The 25352-nt window shown below is 40.4% G+C and overlaps 1 protein-coding gene across 1 annotated transcript in view; it reads right to left on the minus strand.

Moving 5' to 3' along the window:
* LOC117745785 (dynein heavy chain 11, axonemal) overlaps positions 1 to 19559 on the minus strand; it is a 37482-nt gene extending 17923 nt beyond the window's left edge. The window contains exons 1-52 of the mRNA XM_034554315.1: positions 19344 to 19559; positions 19009 to 19152; positions 18709 to 18902; positions 18419 to 18608; positions 18225 to 18324; positions 17894 to 18105; positions 17486 to 17707; positions 17222 to 17389; positions 16968 to 17084; positions 16735 to 16872; positions 16530 to 16645; positions 16209 to 16404; positions 15910 to 16014; positions 15381 to 15776; positions 14569 to 14901; positions 14179 to 14433; positions 13921 to 14090; positions 13615 to 13837; positions 13355 to 13471; positions 13149 to 13235; positions 12901 to 13059; positions 12614 to 12697; positions 12327 to 12485; positions 12100 to 12222; positions 11655 to 11777; positions 10905 to 11129; positions 10726 to 10817; positions 10514 to 10640; positions 10252 to 10404; positions 9926 to 10159; positions 9043 to 9174; positions 7546 to 7706; positions 7262 to 7418; positions 6998 to 7143; positions 6804 to 6920; positions 6307 to 6445; positions 6013 to 6105; positions 5742 to 5936; positions 5584 to 5661; positions 5359 to 5491; positions 5119 to 5246; positions 4665 to 4813; positions 4323 to 4473; positions 4103 to 4234; positions 3501 to 3674; positions 2728 to 2932; positions 2303 to 2468; positions 2073 to 2175; positions 1160 to 1399; positions 916 to 1077; positions 610 to 803; positions 129 to 291 (exon numbers count right to left, since the gene is read on the minus strand). Of these exons, the coding sequence (XP_034410206.1) occupies positions 129 to 291; positions 610 to 803; positions 916 to 1077; positions 1160 to 1399; positions 2073 to 2175; positions 2303 to 2468; positions 2728 to 2932; positions 3501 to 3674; positions 4103 to 4234; positions 4323 to 4473; positions 4665 to 4813; positions 5119 to 5246; positions 5359 to 5491; positions 5584 to 5661; positions 5742 to 5936; positions 6013 to 6105; positions 6307 to 6445; positions 6804 to 6920; positions 6998 to 7143; positions 7262 to 7418; positions 7546 to 7706; positions 9043 to 9174; positions 9926 to 10159; positions 10252 to 10404; positions 10514 to 10640; positions 10726 to 10817; positions 10905 to 11129; positions 11655 to 11777; positions 12100 to 12222; positions 12327 to 12485; positions 12614 to 12697; positions 12901 to 13059; positions 13149 to 13235; positions 13355 to 13471; positions 13615 to 13837; positions 13921 to 14090; positions 14179 to 14433; positions 14569 to 14901; positions 15381 to 15776; positions 15910 to 16014; positions 16209 to 16404; positions 16530 to 16645; positions 16735 to 16872; positions 16968 to 17084; positions 17222 to 17389; positions 17486 to 17707; positions 17894 to 18105; positions 18225 to 18324; positions 18419 to 18608; positions 18709 to 18902; positions 19009 to 19152; positions 19344 to 19559 (8496 nt within the window). The remainder of the gene's footprint in view (positions 1 to 128; positions 292 to 609; positions 804 to 915; positions 1078 to 1159; positions 1400 to 2072; positions 2176 to 2302; positions 2469 to 2727; positions 2933 to 3500; positions 3675 to 4102; positions 4235 to 4322; positions 4474 to 4664; positions 4814 to 5118; positions 5247 to 5358; positions 5492 to 5583; positions 5662 to 5741; positions 5937 to 6012; positions 6106 to 6306; positions 6446 to 6803; positions 6921 to 6997; positions 7144 to 7261; positions 7419 to 7545; positions 7707 to 9042; positions 9175 to 9925; positions 10160 to 10251; positions 10405 to 10513; positions 10641 to 10725; positions 10818 to 10904; positions 11130 to 11654; positions 11778 to 12099; positions 12223 to 12326; positions 12486 to 12613; positions 12698 to 12900; positions 13060 to 13148; positions 13236 to 13354; positions 13472 to 13614; positions 13838 to 13920; positions 14091 to 14178; positions 14434 to 14568; positions 14902 to 15380; positions 15777 to 15909; positions 16015 to 16208; positions 16405 to 16529; positions 16646 to 16734; positions 16873 to 16967; positions 17085 to 17221; positions 17390 to 17485; positions 17708 to 17893; positions 18106 to 18224; positions 18325 to 18418; positions 18609 to 18708; positions 18903 to 19008; positions 19153 to 19343) is intronic.
* Positions 19560 to 25352: the final 5793 nt, after the last annotated feature.

Consider the following 25352-nt stretch of genomic DNA (forward strand, 5'->3'; position numbering starts at 1 on the left):
ATAGTAAAACATTTCTCAGTGGTATTAAATAGTAACCCCACTCACTTACAAAATACAAATTTTCATAAAAGTAATTTTAATGAAGTGATACTGCACTTGATGTTCTGTTTGGCTCAATATGTATTTACCTTGAGGTCCTGGATGCTATAACCCTTACTCAGAGTGATTTGGAAGACTTCCACAGAGGATATGTAGGCGGCCAGGCGAGTCAGGCTCTGCTTCCCACTGCCCCCGACCCCAACCAGTAAGCCATGAGCCCTTGGAGACTCCAGGATACGACTGATGCGACAGCTGGTAACAACACAATCTTTGTTATGCCATGAAACACCTCTATGCGACCAAATATAAAAAATCTTAATATGTCATCTCCACATCAGCTGCATGGATGCTTTTAATATATGCCAATAACACATTATATTATCTTCCCTTTCTGCATTAAACTGCCTTTATGTGGTTTATAAGATCTTCCTTTCGTTGATGTGTGTTTTGTGCGTGCGGTATCATTTTGGGGGCAAAACATTCCAGTAACATTTTCAAAGGAAATCATTTCATTAAGTTCACTATGATCATTTTAATTTTTGTAATAACATGCAAACAAGCTATACTTACACGTGTTGCATGGCATCTTCAAACAGTACCAGATTCATGGCTGCATTGAGCTCATTGTAGCTCTCCAGGGCATCTTTGAGGACGGACCTGAGCACAGCCCAGTCTGTAATCGGAGCATAAGAGGCTTCTTTGCCCATTTTGGCAAAGTGGGAATAGAGGAGCGGCAGCTTTGTCATTTTGTTTTCCTCCAGTCCCTGGAAGAGGATGAGTATATTAAATAATTGATGTACCTTTTTATCTGGAGGTGAAGAACAGCCATTTATACTATGCGTCTTTTATTTATTTTTATAAGAATCTGTATTGCACCTCAAAGCATTCATGCACAGTCTCCATCTGGAGCTTTCGGAAGAGCTGCAGGTCCTTGACGTCTATCAGTCTGTCTGAGTACACTCTGCAGGACTCGTGGAGCCACAACAGTGCCAGGTCAGTGATCTCTTCTACACTGTCAGGCCCAGCGAACAGGATGCCCTGAATAACACAGATGATTGTATGAATATTGCACTTTTCTTTCAAAAGTCCAATCGCAAAAAATGCTCACTATTGGTACTACCTGAAAGACATTAGACAAATCGCGTAGATTAAATGTGTAGTGAAATTTGATGGCTGTGGGCAGAAAGCTGTGAGCCATCTTGTGATGAAGCGTTATGGCAGCTTGAACAACAGCACCAGTACTCCTCTGAACCAGTGGACTGAAAAGCTGCTGCTTCAGGTGGCCACAAAGGATCTGACTGAAGATTGACATCTGAGCTTCAGGCGAAGGAAAGTTCACCGCGAACACTGAGAAATGTCTCTGTGGAGTAGAGGCACAATCAAACGTCAGCAAATATAGAGCAGGTCATCATTTTGATCATTAAAAGATGCCAGTTTAGGAATGACTTCAGTCTCACCCCAACATCTTACAATATATAATTGGTAAGCATTTTTTATTCAAAATAATTTATCTGGAAATATGTTTTCAAAGTAAATGTCACAGCCTTGTCTGTAGTAGCAGTACTAATAATAGCAGTAGGAGCAGTAATAGCAGCAGTAGCAGCAGTACTTCATGCGTCGTTAAAATACATCCTAACCATGCTGCCACTTGAGTATAAAATATTATGTTGAAAATCTGTTACATGTTTTGTTTATGATCCAAACCACACAGGAGTTTTTCCTAATTGCTGCTTATTTTCCATGCTGATCCTTTTCTCTACAACGGAAATGGGTTTCTGAGAACTTTCTACAGATTAAGATCTACCATAAAATCACATTAACTAAACGGATAAACTGTGTCTCTGTCAAAGGGAGCTTTAAAATAACAATGTGTACACTAATTCAAACAGGCATTAATTAATCCTCACTTAAAACTACACTATACCGAACATTTGGAACGTTTGCATTGAAGAATAAATTATGCTGCTACAGTATGCTTCTTTTAATCCAACATCAGAAAATAAGATTGAGGGCAATATAAGTGGGAAACATACTTGTAGTCTGGGGTTGATAGTGAAGCTCCCAGCAGTTGGATTCATACACACAACATACTGGGTATTGTGTATTTCTTTTATGCTCAGTTTCTGCCTGTCATACCTATAGAGGGCAAGAAAAGACGGCTTGGTGTAATAAGCAGAACACACCATAGTTTGGCAAAAATATTTCATGTTGTGGCATAAAACGCAACTGAAAGACTGGCACAAATTGTAAGAGGTCTTCTCACCAGTGCCCATAATCCAGATGCTGGCGTATAAGTGTGTGAGGTTGCACTGTTCCATAACTGTCGACAGCGGGCATGTTGATGTCATCTATGAAGTAGAGCATCCTTCTGTTGCCTACAGGCGAGTAGCTTCTGCCTGCTCTTTTCTCTAGCTGTCGCTCGAGAATCCCTACAAGAGAAACCAAAGTGATTTGTCACAAATCTACAGCAAAAATAAAATCAGCTAAACTACACAAACAATATGTTTTTTAAAGAGCTAGAATAATCTCACACTTGTCAAACCAACTTTAGCAATGTGAGGATATCATATGACTAAAGTAATGATTGCAGTGAAACTCCACAGTCTGAATCTGAGCATTACCAGCAGATGGTGCCACCGTTTACTTGAAGTTCTAGTCAGTAAAGAACAATCAGAAAGCCTCACTCACCCTGCAGCATGAGGGAGGTAGTGTAGTAGTTGAAGGGTACTTTTGTTGTCATGTAACTCTCTGGCAGACAGTCAAACTTGTTCTTGACAAGTGCAGTCTTTCCCACTCCAGCATTCCCCACAAGCATTACTGGCTGTCTCCTCTCCAGCAACAAGTCCATGAAGTACCGAAGACGCACAGTCTCTGCTGTGTGCACCAGAACAGCCTGCAATCATAGAAACAGCAGGGAGACAGAGAGCAGAAACATACATAGTTATTATGGCTTTCTTTGAGTGTGATTTATTGACAGACATGTGTTCAGTGAATTGTATGTGATTTATAATTTCTTGTATTTCCCTAGTACAGCACAACTATTCTGTCATAATAGCATCATTTGTTCAGAACAAAACCCCACTAATTATGGCTCAGCAAGAGCCTTTGGAGCATTCACAGCTGTACGCAGGAGCATAAAGAAAGACAATAGCGTGTGGGTGATAGCTCAAGCCTTGTTGCTCATGCCTTCACCCCCACACAGTCTGGTATGGGGTGTAGTAGATGGTAATCAGACACAGTGGAAAGCCTATCATCCATTCGAGCACCCCTGCCATAACCTCATGATTGGACTTCACCCTCTCTTATTATGTTCATTGAGGCAGACATGTATTTTAAATATGCCTGTATTGTTCATTTTTGGTTATTTTTCTTGATGAAGGCTGCTTGTGAAAGAAAGTGTTGTTGTAGTTACATGAAGGGTGCTAATATCTCCTTTTTTATAAAAGTGTATATGTTCTTACCTGTAATGGTGTACAAGTTTCCATTTCAAAAGGAGGCACAGTCTCGCTCCAGGGCAGGAACCGTCTGGTTTGAGGGTCAAGGTAGGAGTCAAACACTGTACCCTGTGCTGGCAGCTTCACTGTCTTCATTTCTTTGGTCCACCATTGACTGAACTCCACCCGGTAATCATAGAGCTGGACAAATCATTGAAGATATAATATCATGCATTAATTCATATAATTTCAATGAAAAACCCCACTATTAGTTTAAATTGTTGACAGTTGAGCTTATATTATTCTTGTTCACTTGTCTGTCAGAAAAGGGCACTTTGTTGCACACCACCCTATATTGATACCTTCCAAACAGAAGTATAAAGACAAATCAAGGAGTAAATACAGTGGAATATTGAAAAAATGCATAATTTCTGTGAAGGGACAACTGTTGAGTTTTGAGCACATATGAAATAAAACCAAAGCTTTCTTAGCTTTATGAGGACAATTATTGTCATGTCTAAACCCATGCACTAAAATCGTCGGTATAGTTACTACATGTAAGTAATTGACAAGTTAAAAGGGAAATACTATTCTTAATGTCACCCACTTGAATTAAATGAAAGTAATACCTGATCTTGAAACAGGGCCCCACCAAAAGCCCAGATGCAGGCAAAGGTGAAGTAGGTCTCATAAAGCTCACGTGGAGAGTCCGATGGAATACTTTCTGGTGTTAGAAGGCAGTCAAGCAAAGTGCACAGGGTCTAAATAAGAAGAAAAAAAATATTGACGTCTGATTTGCTGGCTGTGTAGGCATACAAAGGAAGTGATTCACTGCATGTGCTTTTGTACCTGCACCATAGAGTTTTCTGGGATAGGAGTGATGGTCTTGAAGCTGTTTCTCATCTGTTCTAGACAACGAGGAACATATTTTTCAAACAATATGGTGAGGTGGGCCTTTTCTGTCTGGCGTTCTCGTTGGTCGATCCAGCTGGCAACGTACCTGAGCAGGAAGGAATCATTTTATATTGATGAGCTGATATGATCGGGATCTAAATGAGTGTCCTTTGTCTTTTGAATATAATAGATTTACACAACATAGTCACTTTGGTGCAACAAGCACAACACATGAAAAACAGCGGTGCAATGAAAACCTAAAAAATGCTTTGATATTAATACAAAACTGTGACTCACGGGTTCCAGCCCAGGTCCTGTTGGTTGACATAAAGAATTCCTGCTCTGGACACAGTAGCAGGAGTGGCCGTCCTGAGGTGACTGATTTCAAACACCAGTCTCATGGACGAAGTGAGTGGCACGCGTTCATTACTGGCCAGAGTCAGAACCTGAAATACGTTATGAAGCATTACGGTTTCCTCATATCATAACATTTGCATGGTCAATATGATGGACAAGACTCTACCCAAACGATAAGGAAAACACCTTCATATCTCATCAGGTGTGACGGAGATGCTTTAGAATATTTCAAAGCAAGATCACTGTGATTCATTGCTCTGGAAAAATACTTCCATGTACTTACACTCCAGGAAGTGATTGCTGAAGGAGGGGGAAATAAAAAAAAAATTCTATCTATACCACCTTGGTTGCGATGTGTTGTACAATAGTGAATGAGTGAACAGGAGGGAGGTACCTTGTTGTCATCCATCACTGTGTTGAGTGATTCAATCCACATCGGATCAATGTCTCCATCCAACACAATCCACTTAGGTCCTATGTGGGAGATGTTTGCTTGCTCTCGCATCAGTGATGAAAGCAAACCTTACATAGATGAAGAACGCAAACCACAACTGAGATTACAAGGTATTAGCAGTGTTTGGATCTAGAATGACTTTTACATGTTGTCATCTCATCTAAAGTCAGCTTTGTTTACCATCTTTCCATTCTCGAGTTGCGTGGTGGATGAAGCCAAACAATTCATCTCTGTCTACTGCCTTTGGATTGAGGTCATTCCATACAGGCTTCCTCTTCAGGTTTACATAGGTTTTATGGAGAACTCTCAATATCTATTGAAAAGATAAGCAAGTGATATTTCATGTACATCCCCAAAACAAATTAAGCATTTACTTTCACAATCTGTAATGCAATTAAATCTAACCTGGCTTTTCCCAGTCCCAGCGTTTCCAACAACAAAGACAGAATGACGCACTGCCATGAGTTCCTCCAACTGCACCACCTGACAAAATAAATGTAGAAATAGATTATTTCATTCATTTTGTAAAGCATTGACCAGCTATACACCATATCATCTCAAACCTTAAGGATGAATGTCTCCTCAGGCTGGAGCCGCAGCTCCAGCGTGGTTTTTCGGACAGCCTTTTCAAATTCACAGTCTCTCTCTCTCTCCACCTCCAAGCCTGGGAACAGATCTCCCAGCAGTCCCAAGAAGACAATCACATCCTCAGTGACAATTTTAGGCATGTTGAAGTCCCTCAGCGCACGCATCAGCACCTGGGAAGTCAAATTCACTTATAGATTATAGAGTCTTCCTCTTGTGGCAGTGAGATGACATACACATGAAAGTCACCTGATCCTCTGGTCTACTCTTGTCTTTTCTTCTCAGTGCCCCTGCAACAACCAGGACAGACTTGACAGCACGCAAACCCCAATCATAGTGGTCCTAAAAGACAAAGGAGAGTAGACAGTAAATATGTGTATTCCTGTGTTTACACTTGCCATAAATCATATCATACAAAGAACAAAGATGGCTTCATGCAACGCTGTGGTCCTAAGGTATAGCTGAACATATTTATTATTGATGCTCTCTGCTCTAATCCAACATTATGAAATATAACAATGCTATTAAGTGCTTTTCTCCTACCTGCTTAGAGAGCAGTTCTTTGCAGAGAGTGTACAGAGTGATAAACTTCCTGGCTAAAAGTTTAGCATCCCGGAAGCCTTCAGCAACGAGCATTATCTCACAAATAAGCTCAGTGTCAGGCACCACCATGGCACAGGGTCTGCAGCAGGACACAGACAATGGTAAATGGTAAATGGACCTGTATTTGTAGAGCGCTTTTCTAGTCTTCCGACCACTCAAAGTGCTTTAACACTACATGACATCATTCACCCATTCACCCCCATTCATACACTGATGGGAGGGGCTAAGGTTCCACCTGCACATATGGAGTAACTAACATTCACACACAATTTTGGGGTAAAGTGTCTTGCCCAAGGGCACATTGACATGGACTAGTGGAGCCGGGGATCGAACCGTTGATCCTCAGATTGTCGCCCCTTACAATTACAATGCAGACAATAAACTGAGTAATGATGAGTAAAGACACACTATAAACAAAGTTACTGTATCACTCTCACCTGAAAAGAGCCTTGAGGTTCTCGGGTAGCTCCGTCCTGCCTGCATAGCCAGGGTTCATGGTGATGAAAATCCCCACAGAGGGCTTTAAGACAATGTCTTCATCTAAGAACAGGAACCTATGAGGTTGCATAAAGGTTTAACTGACTGACTCTTAGAGTGTAAAGGCTTCATGCATTCAGCTTTGGCTGTTTACCTTTTCTTTTTTGAGCGGATGGCGTCGTGTATAGTTTTGACCTGCACTGCGACAACTGACAGAACATCCACAGCGATGCGATTGAACTCATCAAAGCAGCCCCACGATCCAGTCTGGGCCAGACCCTTGTAGATATTACCAATTGACTGAATATGAGGTAAAAAAATAAAATAATGTTGCATTAATCATACATTACTGAAACCATCAAAATATGAACTGAACAAAGGTAATAATTATGAATTGTCCGCTGAATGACTTTCACACCTTGTAGTCCATCTGCTCAGAACAGTTGAAGATGTACACCATGACACCCATGGCTCTGCCAAGATCCTTAGTGGTCTCAGTCTTGCCTGTTCCAGCGGGGCCAGCTGGGGCTCCGCTCATGGACAGGTGCAGTGACTGAGTTAAGGTGATGTAGCACCTGAACATGCGCATGGCAACAGCACACAGGGAAACACAGACATGTTTTTTGGAAATGCTGACTGTAGCAAATGTATGTATTGAAACATTACATGGATAGACTGAACACTGATAGGCAGCAGAGTTACCGGTCTGTGAGGGGAGTGATGACTAGACGCGGTGTATTTCCAAGATACTCATACGAGTAAAGGAACTGGGCATCACAGATCTTGACGAAACAGTGACGTTGCTCTTCATACCAGCAATGCCGGAGCTGGGAAAGCCACTGGAAGGCCTGAGAGGTGGTGACCTGTGAACACATGTGGCTGCTATTAAACTATATCAAAGAGAGCATATGTCACAAGAGGTGAGGGCAGCAGGTAATATGAAAATCATAACTAGTTTAGTGTAGGCATCTTCAGCCCCTCTGTCGCGGCTCCCTAAAGCATTGACAAAATAACATGGAAATAAATAACTGTTATTTCTATTTAATTTTTTGCACAGTGGACACTATTTCAAAGGGAACACCTCTTATCTTGGAATTTGAGGTGATACTGTGTCACTGAACATTTTGAATATTGCTTTAACGGACATGTGCGTCACATCCTATTACGTCGCTGTCAAGCACCTTGGCCTGCAGGTGGCTAATCATGATTTGTGAAGCCCCGCCCTGAGTAAACTATCAATCCAAAAAAAGAAATGTCATGGAGGAGAATATAGTTTAATTCTGTGTGGACGTATTAACCTGTATGCTTGATATGTGGCAAGAAACAAGAACAAGCACACAGCATTTGCTGAAAAGTATCAAGCTGCAGCTCGTGAGATATTAAGGCGTCCGTTAGTAAAAACGTATCCGTCCTCGGGAGCGTTTCCAAACTCCTGCGGTTTGGGTGATCTAACTCTGCCATAGTGTGGACGCTCAGTGTACACGTAGCAAAAGACATGCGTTTAAAATGGAAACGTAGTCGTGTGGACATGGCCTAGTTATTTGATTTATTTCCCACAAATATGGAGAGGGGTTTAGACCTGCATCTAATTGACCTCTATGTAGGCCGGCACATGCCAGTGTATTTTTTTTTTAATGATATTATTATAACAGGTAAAATAGCAATACAATGTCAAGAATTGTCTTTATTCTTGTTCCATAATTTCATAAATAGAACAAACTATATTTTTTGTATATATAATATGACTATATATACAACTTTATAAAGCTGTGATATCAAATAGTTTCAGACAAATTATATTTGGTGGAAAATAGGGCAAAATGGCCGTTTGGATAGTAAAGGTTTCCAACCCCCGTTTAGTTCTATAGTTTACGATCTAGTCTGAACATTTGATGAAATGGAGGCTGCGCCTCTCTTGTTTCTCATTCCATAAACACTTTTAAAAAATCAAGAACCGTACTATTCCTATTTAGGTTTGTCATGTAATCTTTCATTGTTACCTCAAATTTTATAAAACCTTTTTATTTTACTGCATATAGGTTGCAAATGGAGAATTTCACTGTTACCATATGGAAAAGCTAAACACGGTAATATGGTCTTTTCCACACCATTATGATGAGAATTATATTTATAATGTCAAAGTTAGCTCAAACAGACTAAAAAGAATTGCTCATTATGGGATGATTCAATTGTTATTACCTTTTTGGCAATGAGGCTGGCAACAATGTCTCGAGCATGAACATCAATGGTGCACAAAGTCATGATCTTCTGTCTGTCGCCTGAGCTCAGCTCTCCCAGCAGCATGCCGATCAACAAGTTGAGCTGAGAAATCTGGAAGGGGAAAGAAAAGCATATTCAAAGCAATGCTAGACAGATAATAGACAGAAGTTAAGGTCAGTGTCCCGATATAAATGTACACACAAGATGAATTGGCAAAAATGTCTTGTTTCACTTGTATTGTATTGTTAAGTACTCTACAATAAGTCATTAAACTTAAACTCCATGCAGAACAACAAATACAGTTAGTATACGAATGTGGATCATGTGGACAATTGTACATAAAAATTAAAAAAAAGTGGTCTTTTGTTCTTGTTTTGCCTGAAACATCTTTGATGTCCTGCATTTGAAACTGGTCTTGTGCGACAGCAGATCCAATCAGTCCCGTGTGGAGGGAGAGATTATTCAAACAGCAACCAAGGACATGGTAACCTTAAATATTGCTGATGAAACTGACAAGAGTGATAATACTGTGTGAGCATAGCCCAATACAAGGCCTCACACACCCATCTCAGGTCACTCACTAAAGTAATTATGACAGCATTATGGAAAACGTGTCCAACGTCTTTAGCAGTTGCCACTTTACTCACAGATGACTATTTCTAAACTGTCAATTACATTAACTGATGTTGTAATAAAATGCATAATAATGCAAATAGATGTTGATTCAGTTGAGTTTTTGAGGCCATGGTTTGTGGTGTTGTACTGGATCAGTTGAGTTACAGTTTTTTCGCAGTTCAAAATATTGCGTTTGCCTTAAAAGATAATACTTGTAATGGTGGTGTTACCACATTATACAATGTACCTGTTTCTTGTGGTATTCTTTTAATGCAGTCTCAAATCCTTCCTCCAGTCTTTTAAACACAAGTTCCATATCATTGCTCCACCAGATCTGGGATCCAATGAGAGCCACTTGAGCAGGAAAGTCGAGAATCCACTGCTCTCTGGGCTTGTCCTCGTACACAGACACAGCCTCAGACAAGTGACCCCTCACACATTCCTTCATAGACTCTTCCAGACAAGAAAGCCATGCCTCCACCTAATGGAAAGCATTTTTACCATTAGTTTAGTTCTGTATCTTATGAAATGTAATAGCTAATTCAGATTATTTGATACTGAACATAATCTTACCGGCCCGAAACAGCAACATTCTGTCTGGAATGGGACGTATTCTCTCTCTTTGCTGTACATGCCCACTGCAAGTTTAGGATTATCCAACTCTTCGTTTTTGGCGAACTCAAGATCTGAGATGTTGTCAAATAATTTTGAGAGGTGAACAGTTACCTGCAAAAGACATTGAGTCGTTCAACTTTGTATTATAGACACAGAAGTGAAGTAGTGACACTGGACAAATACGAAAAACAAAAACCAGGGGAAATGCTACATTATATACCTCTCTGGGCCGACTCCCTTTGGAAAGGATGTCCAACAAGTCTGCAGATGAAATAAAGTAGAATCGTGGAAAGGCAAGTCTTTTTGTCTCCAAGTATTCGGCAAGAGCTTTTTCACACAATGTTAACCTGTTAAAAGAGAGAGTATGGGAATAGTGAACACACAACATAGACTGTGAATAGTATAATGAAAGTGTAATGAAATCAAAGTGACCTTGTTTGAAGATCCTCTAACTTCTCAAACAGATGAGGTTTGTTGGTGGCCTCAATGACATTTATAGTCTTAGCACTGTCCAACATTAACTCCTAAAAGAACCAACATTGCAATGTTTACAATGATGAAAAAAATGAATTTGCATAACTATATGACATATATTAGACACGTGTGCAGACCTGGAATTCTGCATCTATAGCTTGAAATCTGTGAGTATCTGCAGGCAGCTGTTGGCAGATGTCGTCACAGCTTTTGAAGATGCTTTTCAGGTAGGCCCATGTCCTTTGGACCTCAATCCAGACCATCAGCACAGAGTCAGCCACAGTAAGCTGTGTCTGTAGTTCCACTACCCGGAACAGGAAGTGATGTACATGCTTGCTCTGAAAGATGCCCTGGAGTTGAACCTTGAGAATTAAGACAAGGGGACATGTGTATAGTCTATCAAAATGATTGGGTCCAATGTAAAAGTCAAATACACCACACTACTGAAGCAATAGCCTCATATCCTTAACCTCATAACATGAGTCAGTTTAATTACAATGCATATTCAACTCCATCTGCATATCATGCCATAAAAAATGGGGGAGGGAAACAGTCTGTTTCCACAAAGATCTAGGCATTCAAGTGGCAAGCCTTCTAATTGCTGGCTATAACCCCCCCAATACATCTGGTGGACATGTACAAAGACCGCCACAGTGCAACAATGTCCTGTGTTCTACAGCAGCTATAAATCTAAGGACTCAATAGGGACCTCTCTACTCTCAGCTGTGCTGTTAGACAGTCAGACAGGGCGGCCCCTTTCTGCACTCTCATCTCTATTCAGCTCTTAACTATCAGTGCTTCTCACAGACAACTGGTCTTGAGAACTTTCAGAGCAATAAAGTCACACATAAAATCTTAGTATCAATATCAGAAGCTTAGATATTTACCTGATGGTCCTCAAGAGTTTCAACAAGTTCCTCATCACATTTAAGTAGTGGCACAGAGGTGTGGTAATGATCTTCATATGAAAGCTCCATTGATTCCCAAGTTTTACTTATTTCTGTCACAACCTGAAATAAAAAATAGTGGTAATCGTGTTAATGATAACACCTAAAGCAAATGTGGTAACTAAAGCTGTACATTGAAGTCCATGTAACTCTGATTTTATTTTTAGTTACTTAAAATGAAGTGTTCACTTATTTATTATGAAAATTCTCATTCTCCTGCTAAAAAAATAATAAGCTGAAAACAAACTCGTGAACATTTTTTGGGAGATTACATGGACCATGTTTGTGAGGTTGGCTCATAGTTCGACTTCATTACCTTTTTCATACGTTAAATGAAATTGATGACATGATGTATTTAACCACACTCAATTAATTGAAGAAGAACCTTCTCTATGGCCATTTCTTTGACTGCCTTATCCACGATGTTGCAAACTTCGTCTTCCAACAAATGGAGCTGCAGAGTCAAGAGGTCTTCCAAGGTGGTGCTGTCAGTCACAGTGAAGTCCATCTATATCAAAAGAATTATTGTCGAGATGCAAAGTTTCAGATTCAAATCGTGCAGGAAAGAAATATTGCCCTATAGTATAAGTTCTGCTGTGGGTATTTATGCACCTGTTTTGTTCTAATTAGCAACACCCAGTGGCGATCTCGTATTGCCGGGTTCTGTAGCTGACTCACGGCCCGAAGTGACGTCAACAGGTTCTTTACATAAAGGTCTAACCCAGAATACACATCCCACAAGCGAGCCTCTTTGTCGAGCTTCCGTATGTCCTACACAAACAGAAGGTAGGTAAACACAATTAGTTATTAGAGGCATCTGTTACAAATAGCAATGGTGCATGACAGCAAGACAGCAGGAGAGATATGCTGGTGTGATGTAGCACTGCTGGTGACCTCACCTTGGCAAACCTCCTCAATTCTGCATCCATCTGGTCCACGTTTATCTGCCTCCATTTGGTCATTGTCCAGTTTTCCACACTGCTCTGTATAGATAAAGACACATGTAGAGGGGTCAATGGGTTTAGGGTACTTAATGTGGACATTTAGAGGCTACACAGTGTTCAAAGAATAAAGGACAGCCTCCATAAGGAAAGACTGGTCAAGTTATTGAGTTATTGGGGCATTGTAGTGTGGAGATGAGGCATTCAGCTGTATTCCACTTGACACTATGCATTAAGCTACTTACCTGCACATAGACAACAATGTCCCACAGTTCTTTGAGGACAGTGATCTCTCGTCTGCAGAGCTTGATGTCTCTGTAGTCAGGAATAGTAACGTCAAAAAGATGTGTGGACTCCTGTAGCTCTGCTACCTCTTTCTCCATGTCTCGGACAGCTTTTTCAGACTAGAAAACAACACATGGTGATTGTTATCCAAAGTGTACAGGATAATACAATGTTATTTAAATGATATATATAATGGTTAAACTCCTACTTTCTCCAGACTGATGTAGGGGCACACTGCATTGTAATTAAAGTGTGGTGTCACTCTGAACATCTCCCTGAATTTGCTTTGTTTCTTCTGAAAAATGAGAAATACCACTTTAATAGCCTTCACACTTTGGTTCGAAATACCTTTTCTTCAACACTGTATATATATAAAATCTCTGTAAATAATAAGAGCTTAAAGTGACTTGTCACCTCAAAAGTCATGCACCGTCTCCGTATAACAATCACTTCTGCATTCTGCATGGGGGCCACCTCATGCCTCACTTTGAGGGCCAATTTTTTCGCCCCACTCCATTTCTCTGGAAGTTCCTGTCGCAAGAATTAGTTTGATTTCTCAAAGGTTGAATGGCCACAAAATGCATTTAGGGAATTAATTATCATTTGTTATCATATCATCTTATTTCTTACTTCAAGGTGGCCATAAAATATGTAACATCTATTCCTTTCCTTACCTCCAGCTGAGAATAGACCTGGTCTGGTATGGTCACTCCATACTGTTCCAGTAGGATTATTGTTTCCCTGAAAGGCTCAAACATCTTGTCTGTGGCTGCTTGTCTATCCCTGATAGCTAACAGGTGACTCATCACCTCCACCAAGCCACGGTGGTTTCCTTTAGCCACAGGCTGGCCTAGCCCTTGAACAGTGGCTCTTACGAACTTCTGCAGCTCATCAAGACTGAGTGGGAAAGCACGCACAGTGAAAACTGATGTTACAGTTTGGTCTGCATTTAATAGCTCTGAAGACATTTTTTATTTTACCTGTTTGTGACGTATGTCAAGAGGTGTTCTTTAAAAAGCCAGCTCCACTTCTTTATAGTGTTAAGGAGGCTCACTTTAAAGAACTTGATATCCACTCGAAACCATCCATTGAACACTGTGAAGTCTTCAAGCTTGGAAATTTCACCATACAGATCCTCATAATAATCTATCTGTAAAAATGACACCAAATCACAGATTGCAATTTAGACACCTGCCATATTTGGGAAATGTGATTCATGATTTTAAAAAGCATTTTACCTGTTCTTTGAAGTTATCGATTGTGGGCGGGCTCTCAAGGATTGCATCTGCTCCACAAGCCTCCATCTCTTCAGACGTAAGTACACTTCCATACAGAAGAAACTGGCTAAGAAACTCAGTCCTGTCATCTTGCCAGAGATGAGTGTAGCAGTCAAACTTTCTCTGGTAATGTATTGCTTTCATGAGAACGTTCTCCACTCGCTCCATTATTTCTTGTCTCAGGTCCAACAAATCGAGCATTTCATCCATTACATCCTGTAAGTGTAAGAGTTATATTACATGACATATAACATGAGGTGAATCTACTATTTGTAGAAAAAAAACACTATAATGAGTTTAGAAAGACAGAGTGGACTTCTTTTTTTTACATCAAAATCTACAGCAGAGTACCTGGTAACTCTCGATGCCAAGATGAGCAGCCACTCTGTTGATATTCACTGAAGTCTTGAATATGTCTCCGACCAGTCCTTCTATTAGCTCATAGAGGCCGTCCCCTGCATTTTGCTCCAATGAGGGGAGGTTAACCATTCCTGAGCTACTCAGCATTAACTGAGCCTCAAACAGAGGTGTCTGGTTTGGCCATGATTCCATGTTGTCCACAAGGAACTGAAGAGAGTGGCGGATATAGCTAAAGAGCCCCTCCACCACCATCTCATCCACATACTCAAGGTAGGACTGCCATGCTTCTGACGCAGGGTCAGTGTGGAAAAGGGCCATATTCTCCTGATGAAATTGTTACAACATTGGAGAGATGGTGAGCACAAAAACGTTTGGTTCTGTATCCCTTTTGATATCGGGGATGGTGCAGGTTGACAAATTCAATTTGAGGGGTTTGATCGCCTTCAGAATACTAGAGAATAGCTAGAGCATGTATATGTACAAGGCTTCCTATTGGGACAAGTGTAAAACATATCCGGTAAAAAGAGAAATCTGTCAAATCAGTCAAATTTGACCAGAATCGAAAAGCCTGTGGTTATTAACTCATCGTAAGGAAACTGACTGCAAAGCCAAACAAAAGTACAAATTATGAAAATTAATAAATAATTATGGTTTTAATATATCTGTGAACATTTAAATATATTGACAATTTGGGTTTTGGACCCATGCAAATAATGTAATGTTGTTTTGGTGTTTACTTACAGTAGAGCAATCAATCTATAATGTACAAAAGTGAATATTATCATACATTTAGCCACACACACCTGTAGCAGCTTATGTATAGAGTCTCCATCCTTCTTCATGGAGCTGCACTTCTTGTTGACACGGTCTCCCCTGTCTTCCAGCTGTATTAGCGAGCCTCTCTTGTTGTCCTTTCTGCTAAACATGGCCTTTTTGCTCCATCCCGTCATTATTGACAGGATGGCTTCGCAGTTTTCTTTGGCTCTACTGACTCGACGTACAAGGTCGTGGACCAGGTCTTTGGTGGTGCTGATGAAGCTCCAGCTGTCCGGATCCTGCCATGTCAGGTCAGACTCTGCTCTTGTCAACAGCACATCTATGGACTCCTGCTCAACTCTGATGAGAGGAAGTTCCACCTCGAGCACTGTCTGCTTTAGCTTGTTGTACCATTGTACTAATAGCTGCAGACTATTCACATACTGGAAAATACAAGTGTGGAGAAAAGATATATTCTCAGGTGCAGACTATGTAAAGGACAATCGGAAAATACATTATGCTTATTATTTTGTAGGTGTGCATGAGTGTAAGTGAAGTAATAGGGTTGTTTCTTACCTTTGTGAACTTGTCACGCTTCTCAAAAACAGTCATTGCAGCTGCAGGGATTTTGATCTGACTGAGAGACTGAATATACTTCACATCTTTCAAGACTTCAGTCAGCTAGGGAGGGACATGAAATTAACATGTGAGCTATTTGAGGGAATTCATTTAATTTAAGAGACATCCATCACTAAATCAGTCTAACAGTGAGGCATTGGAGGATGTCTGCATAATGTGCAATGTGCAGTCTACAACAGGGACAACTGTTTGTCCCTGTCTGTCCCTACAACTGTTTGTCCCAACACACCAAATACCTTTGGATTGAAGTTGAGTGAGATCAGGTCAGATGAGGTATTTCGGAAGATAAGGGGCTGGTTCAGGTTGATCAGGCAGACCTGGTCCAAACCGTTACACCAGTCGGAATAAATGTCCTCCTCATATTGGTCCAGGAGACTCAACATCTCCATGTACATGTGGTATTCCTTCACCATCTCTACACCTCCTGCAGGCCTGAAAATATTGCATGTTTGTGAAAAAAAAACGTCATTTTGAATGTATTGTTCCTATAAATCTGTCTGACTGGCTATTGTTTGTAACCAATACATTCACTGAAAATAGTCGGTGTTTCTACTGACATATTCAACACTAATCTGATTTGTTCCCACGGTGTTTGAATACGTTTTCTGAGCATTGTTGCCCACTTCAAGGCTCCAGATGTGTGAGCCATGTTCTTAGTCAGACCACTTTCCATCTGTAAACAAAGGAATAATTTAACAAAGTTGTTGCGAGGACAATACCTATTGTACCTTGAATACATATTGCTCATGTTGCTTCCATTACCTGAGTGAGCTGGGATCTAAACAGATATTTACATATCTCCAGCTCTTCTCTCAAATGTTGCTGCAGTAGAAGGAAGTTGGGACTGAATATCTGTCTGATTTGTCTTCTCTCCAGGAAAGGTCCAACAATAGTCAGCAGCTAAACACAAAAATACAAAAACATTGGTCACTCTATTCACTTTTATCAATACTGTCATCAGTATCAGTGTCATCTTAATATCCAGTCTTGCTTACTTTAAATGCCGATTCCAGTCCTGAGCAATCCTTAAAGGCCAAGCATAGAAGACTAGCAAGGCGGCACTCAATGTCCACAATCCTCACTTTCAAATCCTTATACTCATTTTCAAAACCCTGATGAGTTGATGAAAGTTAACAATTCAACAGCAATTGATGATGGACACCACAGTAAAACAGTGCATTACGAATATGCTGGAGCGGTTCATAGAAATCTTAATTAGCAATATATATGGCAATAAACTTAATTTCACCTGAGAGTTGAAATCAAGTGGGCTGTTTTCACTGTGCTTAAACACTTGGCAGTGGTTACTGAACTCTTTGTACATCGCACATACATGCTCACTGTAGAGTTTGCCATTAAGTCCACCAAATTCCAGTTTTTCCATCCTCTGAAAGTCCAGCATCACTTCAAACAAGTCCTGCAAAGATAACATAGGGTAGTAGGAAATACAACCATGTACAAATATTACCTTGCTGTGACACCTGAGTACAAAAAAAAAAGAACTCTATCTCACCTCCAGCTGTAGCATTCGATTAAGGAAATGGTTGAAACGTGCGAAAATCATGGCAGATGGGAAATCCCAGGGTGCATGATCCACATGGTTGGCCAACCTCTCCCTCTGGGTCTGATAACTGTCTCTGAAACATCTAAAGACTTTTATCACCCTCTTTACCATTTGTTGACTTTCCTCTGGATCCTCTTGAAGCAGCAGATCCACAGAGAGGTATGCAGAAGCCTGAAGAGTGTAAGGTTGTACATCTGTGAATTTGTTCACGCAAACAGCCAATAGCTGAAGTCATATTAATAGCATCATCCTGGACGAACCTGTGCATTGTGTTTAACTTTAATTCACAACAATGTCACATGTATGTGTCACTCAATGTATTCCATCACTACAGCTGTTTAAAATGAAGATGTCTACCTGCTCAATGAACAGATTGCATAGCTCCTGCAGTAACACCACAATGCGTGCTGGTCTTTGATAAGATTGGCAGTTGCTCCAGATAAGGAAAAGCGTGTGTAATAGAGCAGGGATGAATGTTTCAAAGTGAGGAAATCCTCCCTTTTCCAGTTGAGACAGTTGTGCGTGCAGTGGCTGTAGATGGATGTCAATATCCTTGGCTTCTTGAAGTGCTTTTGATTGAATTAAAAAAACATAATCAGAGATAACACATTTTTTAAATCAAACATTTGACAAAGTACAGACGAAAGCATGTCTCCTTGGGTTTTAAAGAGGGGCCAGCTAATCTTACCATCAAATACATTTCCAATTAGAGTCATGATTGTTGGATGATAGCTGCTATCCATCATCTCCAAAATCTCTGCCATCTTCTGAACAATGGCACTCTGAAGCTACGAGGGAAAGTACCATGCATGTTAATCAGAGTGTGGAATGTCAGGAGATGAAACTTATTTTAGTGACGATCAGGAAAAAAGGGCAGCATACCTGGTGATAAATGTGCTCTATATTGCTCTTCCTTGAAGCCCAAAACGTCAGCTCTGCATTGGGCCCCGGATTGCAGTCTGTCACAAGTAGGTCTGATGAATCCTCCTTTAACATTTTCTGGATCAGATGGGTCCAGTGGATGACCTGGGTCTCTATGGCGTGGGCCAGTGCCCTGTCATAGTTATTGTAGCTGAGTGTGAAATACATTTTGAGAGTGTTTAATATGTACGGTATTAAAAAAAAATATATATCCTAGTCTCAGAAACAAAACAAGATGTGTGTTGTCTTACATTTTGACGGTGCTGTATGAATTTTCAATCCAATCTATCTCCGTTGGAATAGGGAGGACGCTTTTCCCTAAAATCTTCCCCCTGACAACGGATGTCTTACTGCACATATTCTCAACATGTAGAACCATGTCTTCAGACATCAGATTTGGCCACATTTGATGGTTTTTGTTGTTTGACAGCAGTGGAACACATACCTTTTGAAAAGACAAAAATAATTGATCCAGCACTAAAAACGACACAGCACATACAAAATATTTGTGTTTATGAGACTGGTGTACTGATGGGGAGAATAACAATCACCTGTTCAACTGTACTGGATAGCTGTAATAGTGGTGATGAAGACTGGAGGCCAAAAAGCAGAAGTTCCCTGTAGTTTTCAGCAGTGACGGGAACTACTCTCTTCTTGAGGATGTAGATTTGCTTATTTTGAGTCACAGGTGGGACCTACATTTGCAATAATATAACAAGATTTGACTACAAACAGAAATGACACTTCCAAGAAATTGCCCTAATCTTAGCTAGCTTGCTACTCAGGTGTACACAGGCCAACTAGCTGACGTTAGTCGTCAACCACCGCGACGTAGCTTACTAGCGCAATGCTATTAAGAGTCTGTGACAACCATGAAGTTAGTTACCTCTTTAGAAGCAACCAGACAGGCTTTATTCGATGAGGAGAAAAATATAACAGACTCCTTTTCAAAGAAGTTCTTCAAAACCGTGTGAAAGTCTTCGGTGACCGCACTCTTGTCCCATGTTTGTCGGCGCAGTCGCAGTAGCCCGCACACCTTTCCCTCGACGAACTTTACTCTGACGTCTTCGAGGAAACACGGCGCACTTTCGTCGTCGGACATGACTGCTCTACGACCGGGACATGACTGCTCTACGACCGGGACATGACTGCTCTACTACCGGGACATGACTGCTCTACTACCGGGACATGACTGCTCTACGACAAAGACATCCTGCTCTTCGACCGCATTCCGTTGCATAGCAACGGCCACTGCAGTCAATCACTGCCAGAAGGCTCTCTGGCAATTAAGAAAAAGTTTCTTCTGTTGACCCTTTCCCCAATGAAATACATGATGTTATTAAGTACAACTTAACAATATGTATGTACGATGAGAGCGTACGCGTAACCGGAGTCAATAAAGCTGATTCTGATTCTGACAATGGCGTATTTATTTTAGTAGCCTATTATAGGACTGTTCTTCGAGTAAAATCAGCAACATATTAAATGCACAGTTGAACATAAGTGTTCTAATTTGTATTCCACAACTCATATTGACTTTTAATTTAACACAAGAGACAATAATGTCTGTTTGAAGATTATACTCAATGGCATGTGCACATGATGAACTAGTCATTTCATAAATATAGTATTCTGTATCTTATACATTCAACATTCCTGGTTTAAACACATGCACATCTGTGGCCTCTTTTATGACACATATGTGACAGGACTTAGCATGAATGAGCCTGTATATGAGGCACAGACTGTAAAATGTGGGCTTTTGTGATATATGTTTGAGACTAGTTTGACTGTTGTCTTAGTTGCAGAGCAACTGCCATTTACAAGGCGCTTTACTGCACCTCATTCCAGAGCAGCCTCAGGGTCTGACTGCCATAAATGAATAACAAAATGTTTTTTGTGAGTAGCTTGAAGATTCACATGTACATCTATTGCTTAAAGTTCAATATGTTTCAATAGTATAAAAACATATTGAAGAAAGGGACGCTAAGCAGGATTTTGCCAAAGCCTTGTAACAATTTCCACTTCTTTCACTTTGAGAAACTGATCCTCAGAGAAAAGGAGGGGAGAGTGAAACCAACCCCTCAGGTTTACAGGTGGCACGGCCGTTTTGGACCTCATCACTAACAATGACAAGACCACCTAGGGGAAGAGATTGCCTGCCTGTTGCCATGGTGCTAATAACAAGTTGGAGGCCATGCAATCAAACAGTTTAGATGAAGATAGCTCCTGATGTTATTCAATCCCTCATTTTACTCTGGAAGTCAGCACAGATATTAACATGGTTCAAACATGAGTCATTCAATTAGCTAAAAAACAGAAAACACAGCCTCAAATGGGGTGAGATCAATAGAACTATCACCACAATATAGGAAGAGAACATCTCGCAATCCTCTCTGTGTACATTACAGCTCTGCATGTATCTTTCCGTTTCATTATCTGTCTTTGGCCTCCCTCTACAATAAAATTAAAAAAATAAAGAAGATATTTTTATCAATAGCACTGTCTGCCAGATGTTTCAGATCCCGGACTGTAAGATCACTTAAGTGTGCAAGACAGACTCCACCTCCCAAGCAATCAAAAACTGTTTCTTAGGAAACGATGCTGTGCGAAGCTGGCGCTATACCTGCCACCTCAACCATTTTCCTGCCAAGGCTTGTTTTACTGCTGAGCTAGTCTTCCTAATACCTTCAGCACTGCTTGTTGTGCACTATGACATCACAAAAAAATGTGCTGCAATTTGACTGAAAATATTTAAGTTCATTAGTCACTTGCAGTCATTGTCATTGGTATTCAAAGAAGTGTTCTGTTATAATGCATGGCTTGGCTTAATGCAGTTTAGACACTTTAGAGTAAGTTGAAAGTGTGTATGTATAATGGTCTTATTGTATCATGGTGCACTTTGTCTTTGGGCCTTCAAAATGGCACACAGGTACATTTGTAATCTGAAGCAGCTCATCAATGACTGGCAGTGTCAACAGACACTGTTGATGATGCTGTATTGATTCCCAAACTGAATCACAAAACAGCACTCCATCATGACAGCCCAGTCAATCCAACAAGCTGCGGCAAGCAAGCAAATGTCCTATTTGAGTCTAAAATATGGTACGCTTGTTTCTACTCCTGCACCAAGCTGTCTCTGTATACTGAAACCATAAAGATGAACTGTGTATAAATATCAGTGATCTTTCCCTGTGTTGGTTATAATTATAAGAGAGGTAAGATAAGGTTTTTGTTTAATTATTGCTATATGTCTACCTTTATCAGCAGGCAAGCAATTAGGTTTCACTCCACAATGACATGATTATTATATCTAAAACCAACACACCATGACAACATTTGAACCGGTTTCACTAACTTGTGTTGGAAGTTGATGCTGGGTAGAGATACATAGATATACTTAATTAATCCCAAATGGGAAATGTTAGTGTGGTGACAACAGTGATAATATGCACCTGCTTCAAGGAAAGGCATCATCTACAGAAACAACAATTAAGAATTTAAAATCCATGATTAGAATGGTAAACCTTATATTTGCTACCCCAATGTTTATATATATATTTATTTTCTTTTTACACATTTGAAAATAAATATTTTTCCCATTAGCAAATATAGTAATACAACTAATGAAATTAAAAGGATTTAAATTAAATCTGTAGTTTACATCAAGGATCATCAAGTCATTCAGACCCATTTACTAAATCACATGAAACTTCAGCCAGTAGTTTCACAGGCAGCCGTTTCAGCAATGATGTTGTATTGCTCAGTTCACAATTATATTAAAGGCATTGATGTGATTAAATCCTGTGGTAGCATGGGGGCAATACTTGATAGCAGCAGTCACCTGCTCTGTGCATATAACATCTGACCACAGGTGGTAGGTCCACACCACAAGGCCGCCCTCTACAGGACGAGGTTGAGCTGGGGCTATTCTCAATATAGATCATAATCACAGATTCGTGTCAACATGAACAGCATATGTACACCTCATATGCTGTCTTTGCTCATATGGAAGGGGAAATCATGATTTTTTTTTTTTTTTAAATGTGTACTCTTCCTCTGTTGTTTGATAAAGATAAAATCAACTTTGAAGTTTTGAGCTAAAGTAATGTCATTAAGACTTGGACACGGTGTAGTTAAGGTGAGATTCTAATGTTGGCTGTGCGTCTCTCAGTGTGCGCAGCGTCACCGTCAGTGGAGCCCTGCAGAGGGCACTGGCTTTTCTCTTTTGACAGATCCTCATGTTGGTCCAGGGGACACGGAGGTCCAGCGAGGAAACAAGACAGTTTGAGGAGAAATGAATCAAGTTGAACCTTATTATTTTATAGAAAGAGATAGAGAAATCAATTTATAAGCCATATTTAAAAACACAGACACGTCAGGAAGGGAGCACACATGCGCGCTTCTGTTTTGGGACAACAGTTGATCACACTGACTACAAAATAATATATTGTCAGTTATTCCGTCAAGTGATTGCGCCACATGTCTCCGCATAAATTACACCGGATCTGATACACGCGACAATCTAGTTTCGCTGCGTTGATGGCAAATAATAGCCCACATGTGGGAGATTCCACCCTTCAGTGAGTTAACGCCCCTGTAATGAAATATTTTTAAAAAAGCAGGACTGCTGTGCCCTCGACCTGACAGTGAGATCTCTGTTGGCAGATCACAAAGAATCCGACCAGATAGTGCTAAAGCTCTTGGGGTGTTATGTAAGCCCCAGGTTGAACAAATTTGTTAGCTCAACACCCGAGGGTATCTGGTGATGGATATGTGGTCCTGGGGGACCGGAGAAGGCGCAGTACAACAGCCGGCCGCTTATCTTGAAAGGCTTGTTTTAAGTGCTCCTCTGCTGAGAAACAAAAGCTTTAAGGGCACCTATTACCCTACAATTGTTGTACAATTCCCATTGTTTAGTTAGTTCACACACATGGGTATTAAGGCATATGCCATGCATTAGACTAGATTTAAACCTACTGGTTTAAGTGGTTTATGTGGATGGAATAATGAGAGTATACATAGACAAATGAATCCGAGCCTCTGCTGTGAGACTCTAGAAATGTGTAGCTTTGATATGCTAAAGTACATTACATTAATTGCCACAACATTTAGTGGCATATAAAGTCATCTTATATGTTTGGTGTGTCTGTGGTATGTCTGTGAGTGCATGTGTCTACAAGGCTTTGTGGGGGGGTGAATACGTTGGAAGCGGTCTAGGCGGTTAGGTAGGACTCCCCTGAGGACAGCCAGGCCACTTGTGTCTGAGGGGCTGGTTTATCCCACTTAATCAGCATCCTGAGAGACTGGCACTGCCCCCATGGCCATAATGCCTGGGGTCACTGCAGGCTCCTCAAAATAAAGAGAAGCCCCACCAGACAATGCTGCTGTCAATCAGCCTTAACCTGAGCTGGGCCCTTTGTTCCTCATATAGTGTACTTGTGTAATCATTCACTCCATAAATGCAAATTATCTTATCATTGTTTTGACTAACACAGGGCACATCATAGAGAATGCTTTTGTATTTCAAATACTTGGATTTCTCACAGTACAGTTTCCCTTTCTGGAGACTGCAAAATGGACTATACAGAAGGGCCAATCCCAGATGTCCTCGAGCCGACACAGACACCTGCTAGAATGAGAGTGGCCTTCTTATATGACAAGCCAATATATATATCCAGATTCCCTCAAATATTTTTGCATATATCGTGTGTAAAATGGAAAATTCTGCATCTGCAAATTCTGGTCCCTGTCGTGAAATTACTTTTCTCAGGCTGATCATCATAGCCAGATGCTGCTGGAAATACATTTATCTAAAAAATAAAATAAAAAAACTAACAAGATAATGAAGATGCAGAGAAACGCTTCCTGCAACTTGCAGTAGCTCTTCCGCTTTGTTTAGACCATAATTTGTACTTGTTGGGATGACACATACAGTCAGTGGTGTGGGGTTTGTAGCGGTAATGTCCCAAGGGCTTCTGTCAGTCCGGCACCATTATAAATGACGGAGCTGAGTGAGCCTCCTTGGCTGTTTCTCAACATGCTGGCTTCCTTGGGGCCTTGTGTAGCATTTGCAGAGCGTGTGCCCTTTTGATTTCCTAATCCCAGCACGAGCAGTGGAATGCTGGCTCTCCATGAGATATTCCCCTCACAAGCCGTGATTTATGTTCTTGTGGTGCAAGGCTCAATGGTGAGAGGATCGCAGGTGTTGTGCAGCCTCAGTAAAAACTTTTAATATGCACGCCTCGTGGTCTCTGGCAGGGCCCTGCACAAGGATTACTGCCATTCATGGGGGGATGGTTCAATAATGTTTAAAATTCATCTGAGGCCTTACAGTCTGATAGCTATACAAACATCCATGTATGTTTTTCATTAGAGGTACAGTATTACACTGGTTCATTAAACAGTATGCTGCATTGTCTGATTTACTTTAGTTTTGTAAGTTTCTATTAAAACTTAATTAAAAGAAATTATTGAATTTAAATTGAGACATGATTGTCTGGTTTCATAAAATTCCCTATTTCTACAGTAATGATAATATAAAATACAGAAAAGGAAATATTATATTAAGTGCATACATCAAATAAATCAAGTAGTATAAGGCATTGGCAGCAGTTACACTGGCTGTTAATTACTGCATTGTTGACTGTGTAGTGAATGCCCACTTTAAAGTGAAGAGGTCGACCTTTGCCCATGTCACAGTAAAAGCCTCAGCATAAAATCAAAATGGCAAACATTCAAAGCTCAAGTGTTTGTCCTCTCTATAGTCGCCACATTATTGGGTATATTCTTGATATTTTAAATAAATAGTTGTGGAGATCATACTTTTATCATGCAAAGTTAATTAAAACCAAGGGTTGTATTTAAATTACTATTCCATAAAGTTAAGAAATAA

Source organism: Cyclopterus lumpus, chromosome 16 (genome assembly GCF_009769545.1).
Source record: "Cyclopterus lumpus isolate fCycLum1 chromosome 16, fCycLum1.pri, whole genome shotgun sequence".
Classification (NCBI taxonomy): Eukaryota; Metazoa; Chordata; class Actinopteri; order Perciformes; family Cyclopteridae; genus Cyclopterus; species Cyclopterus lumpus.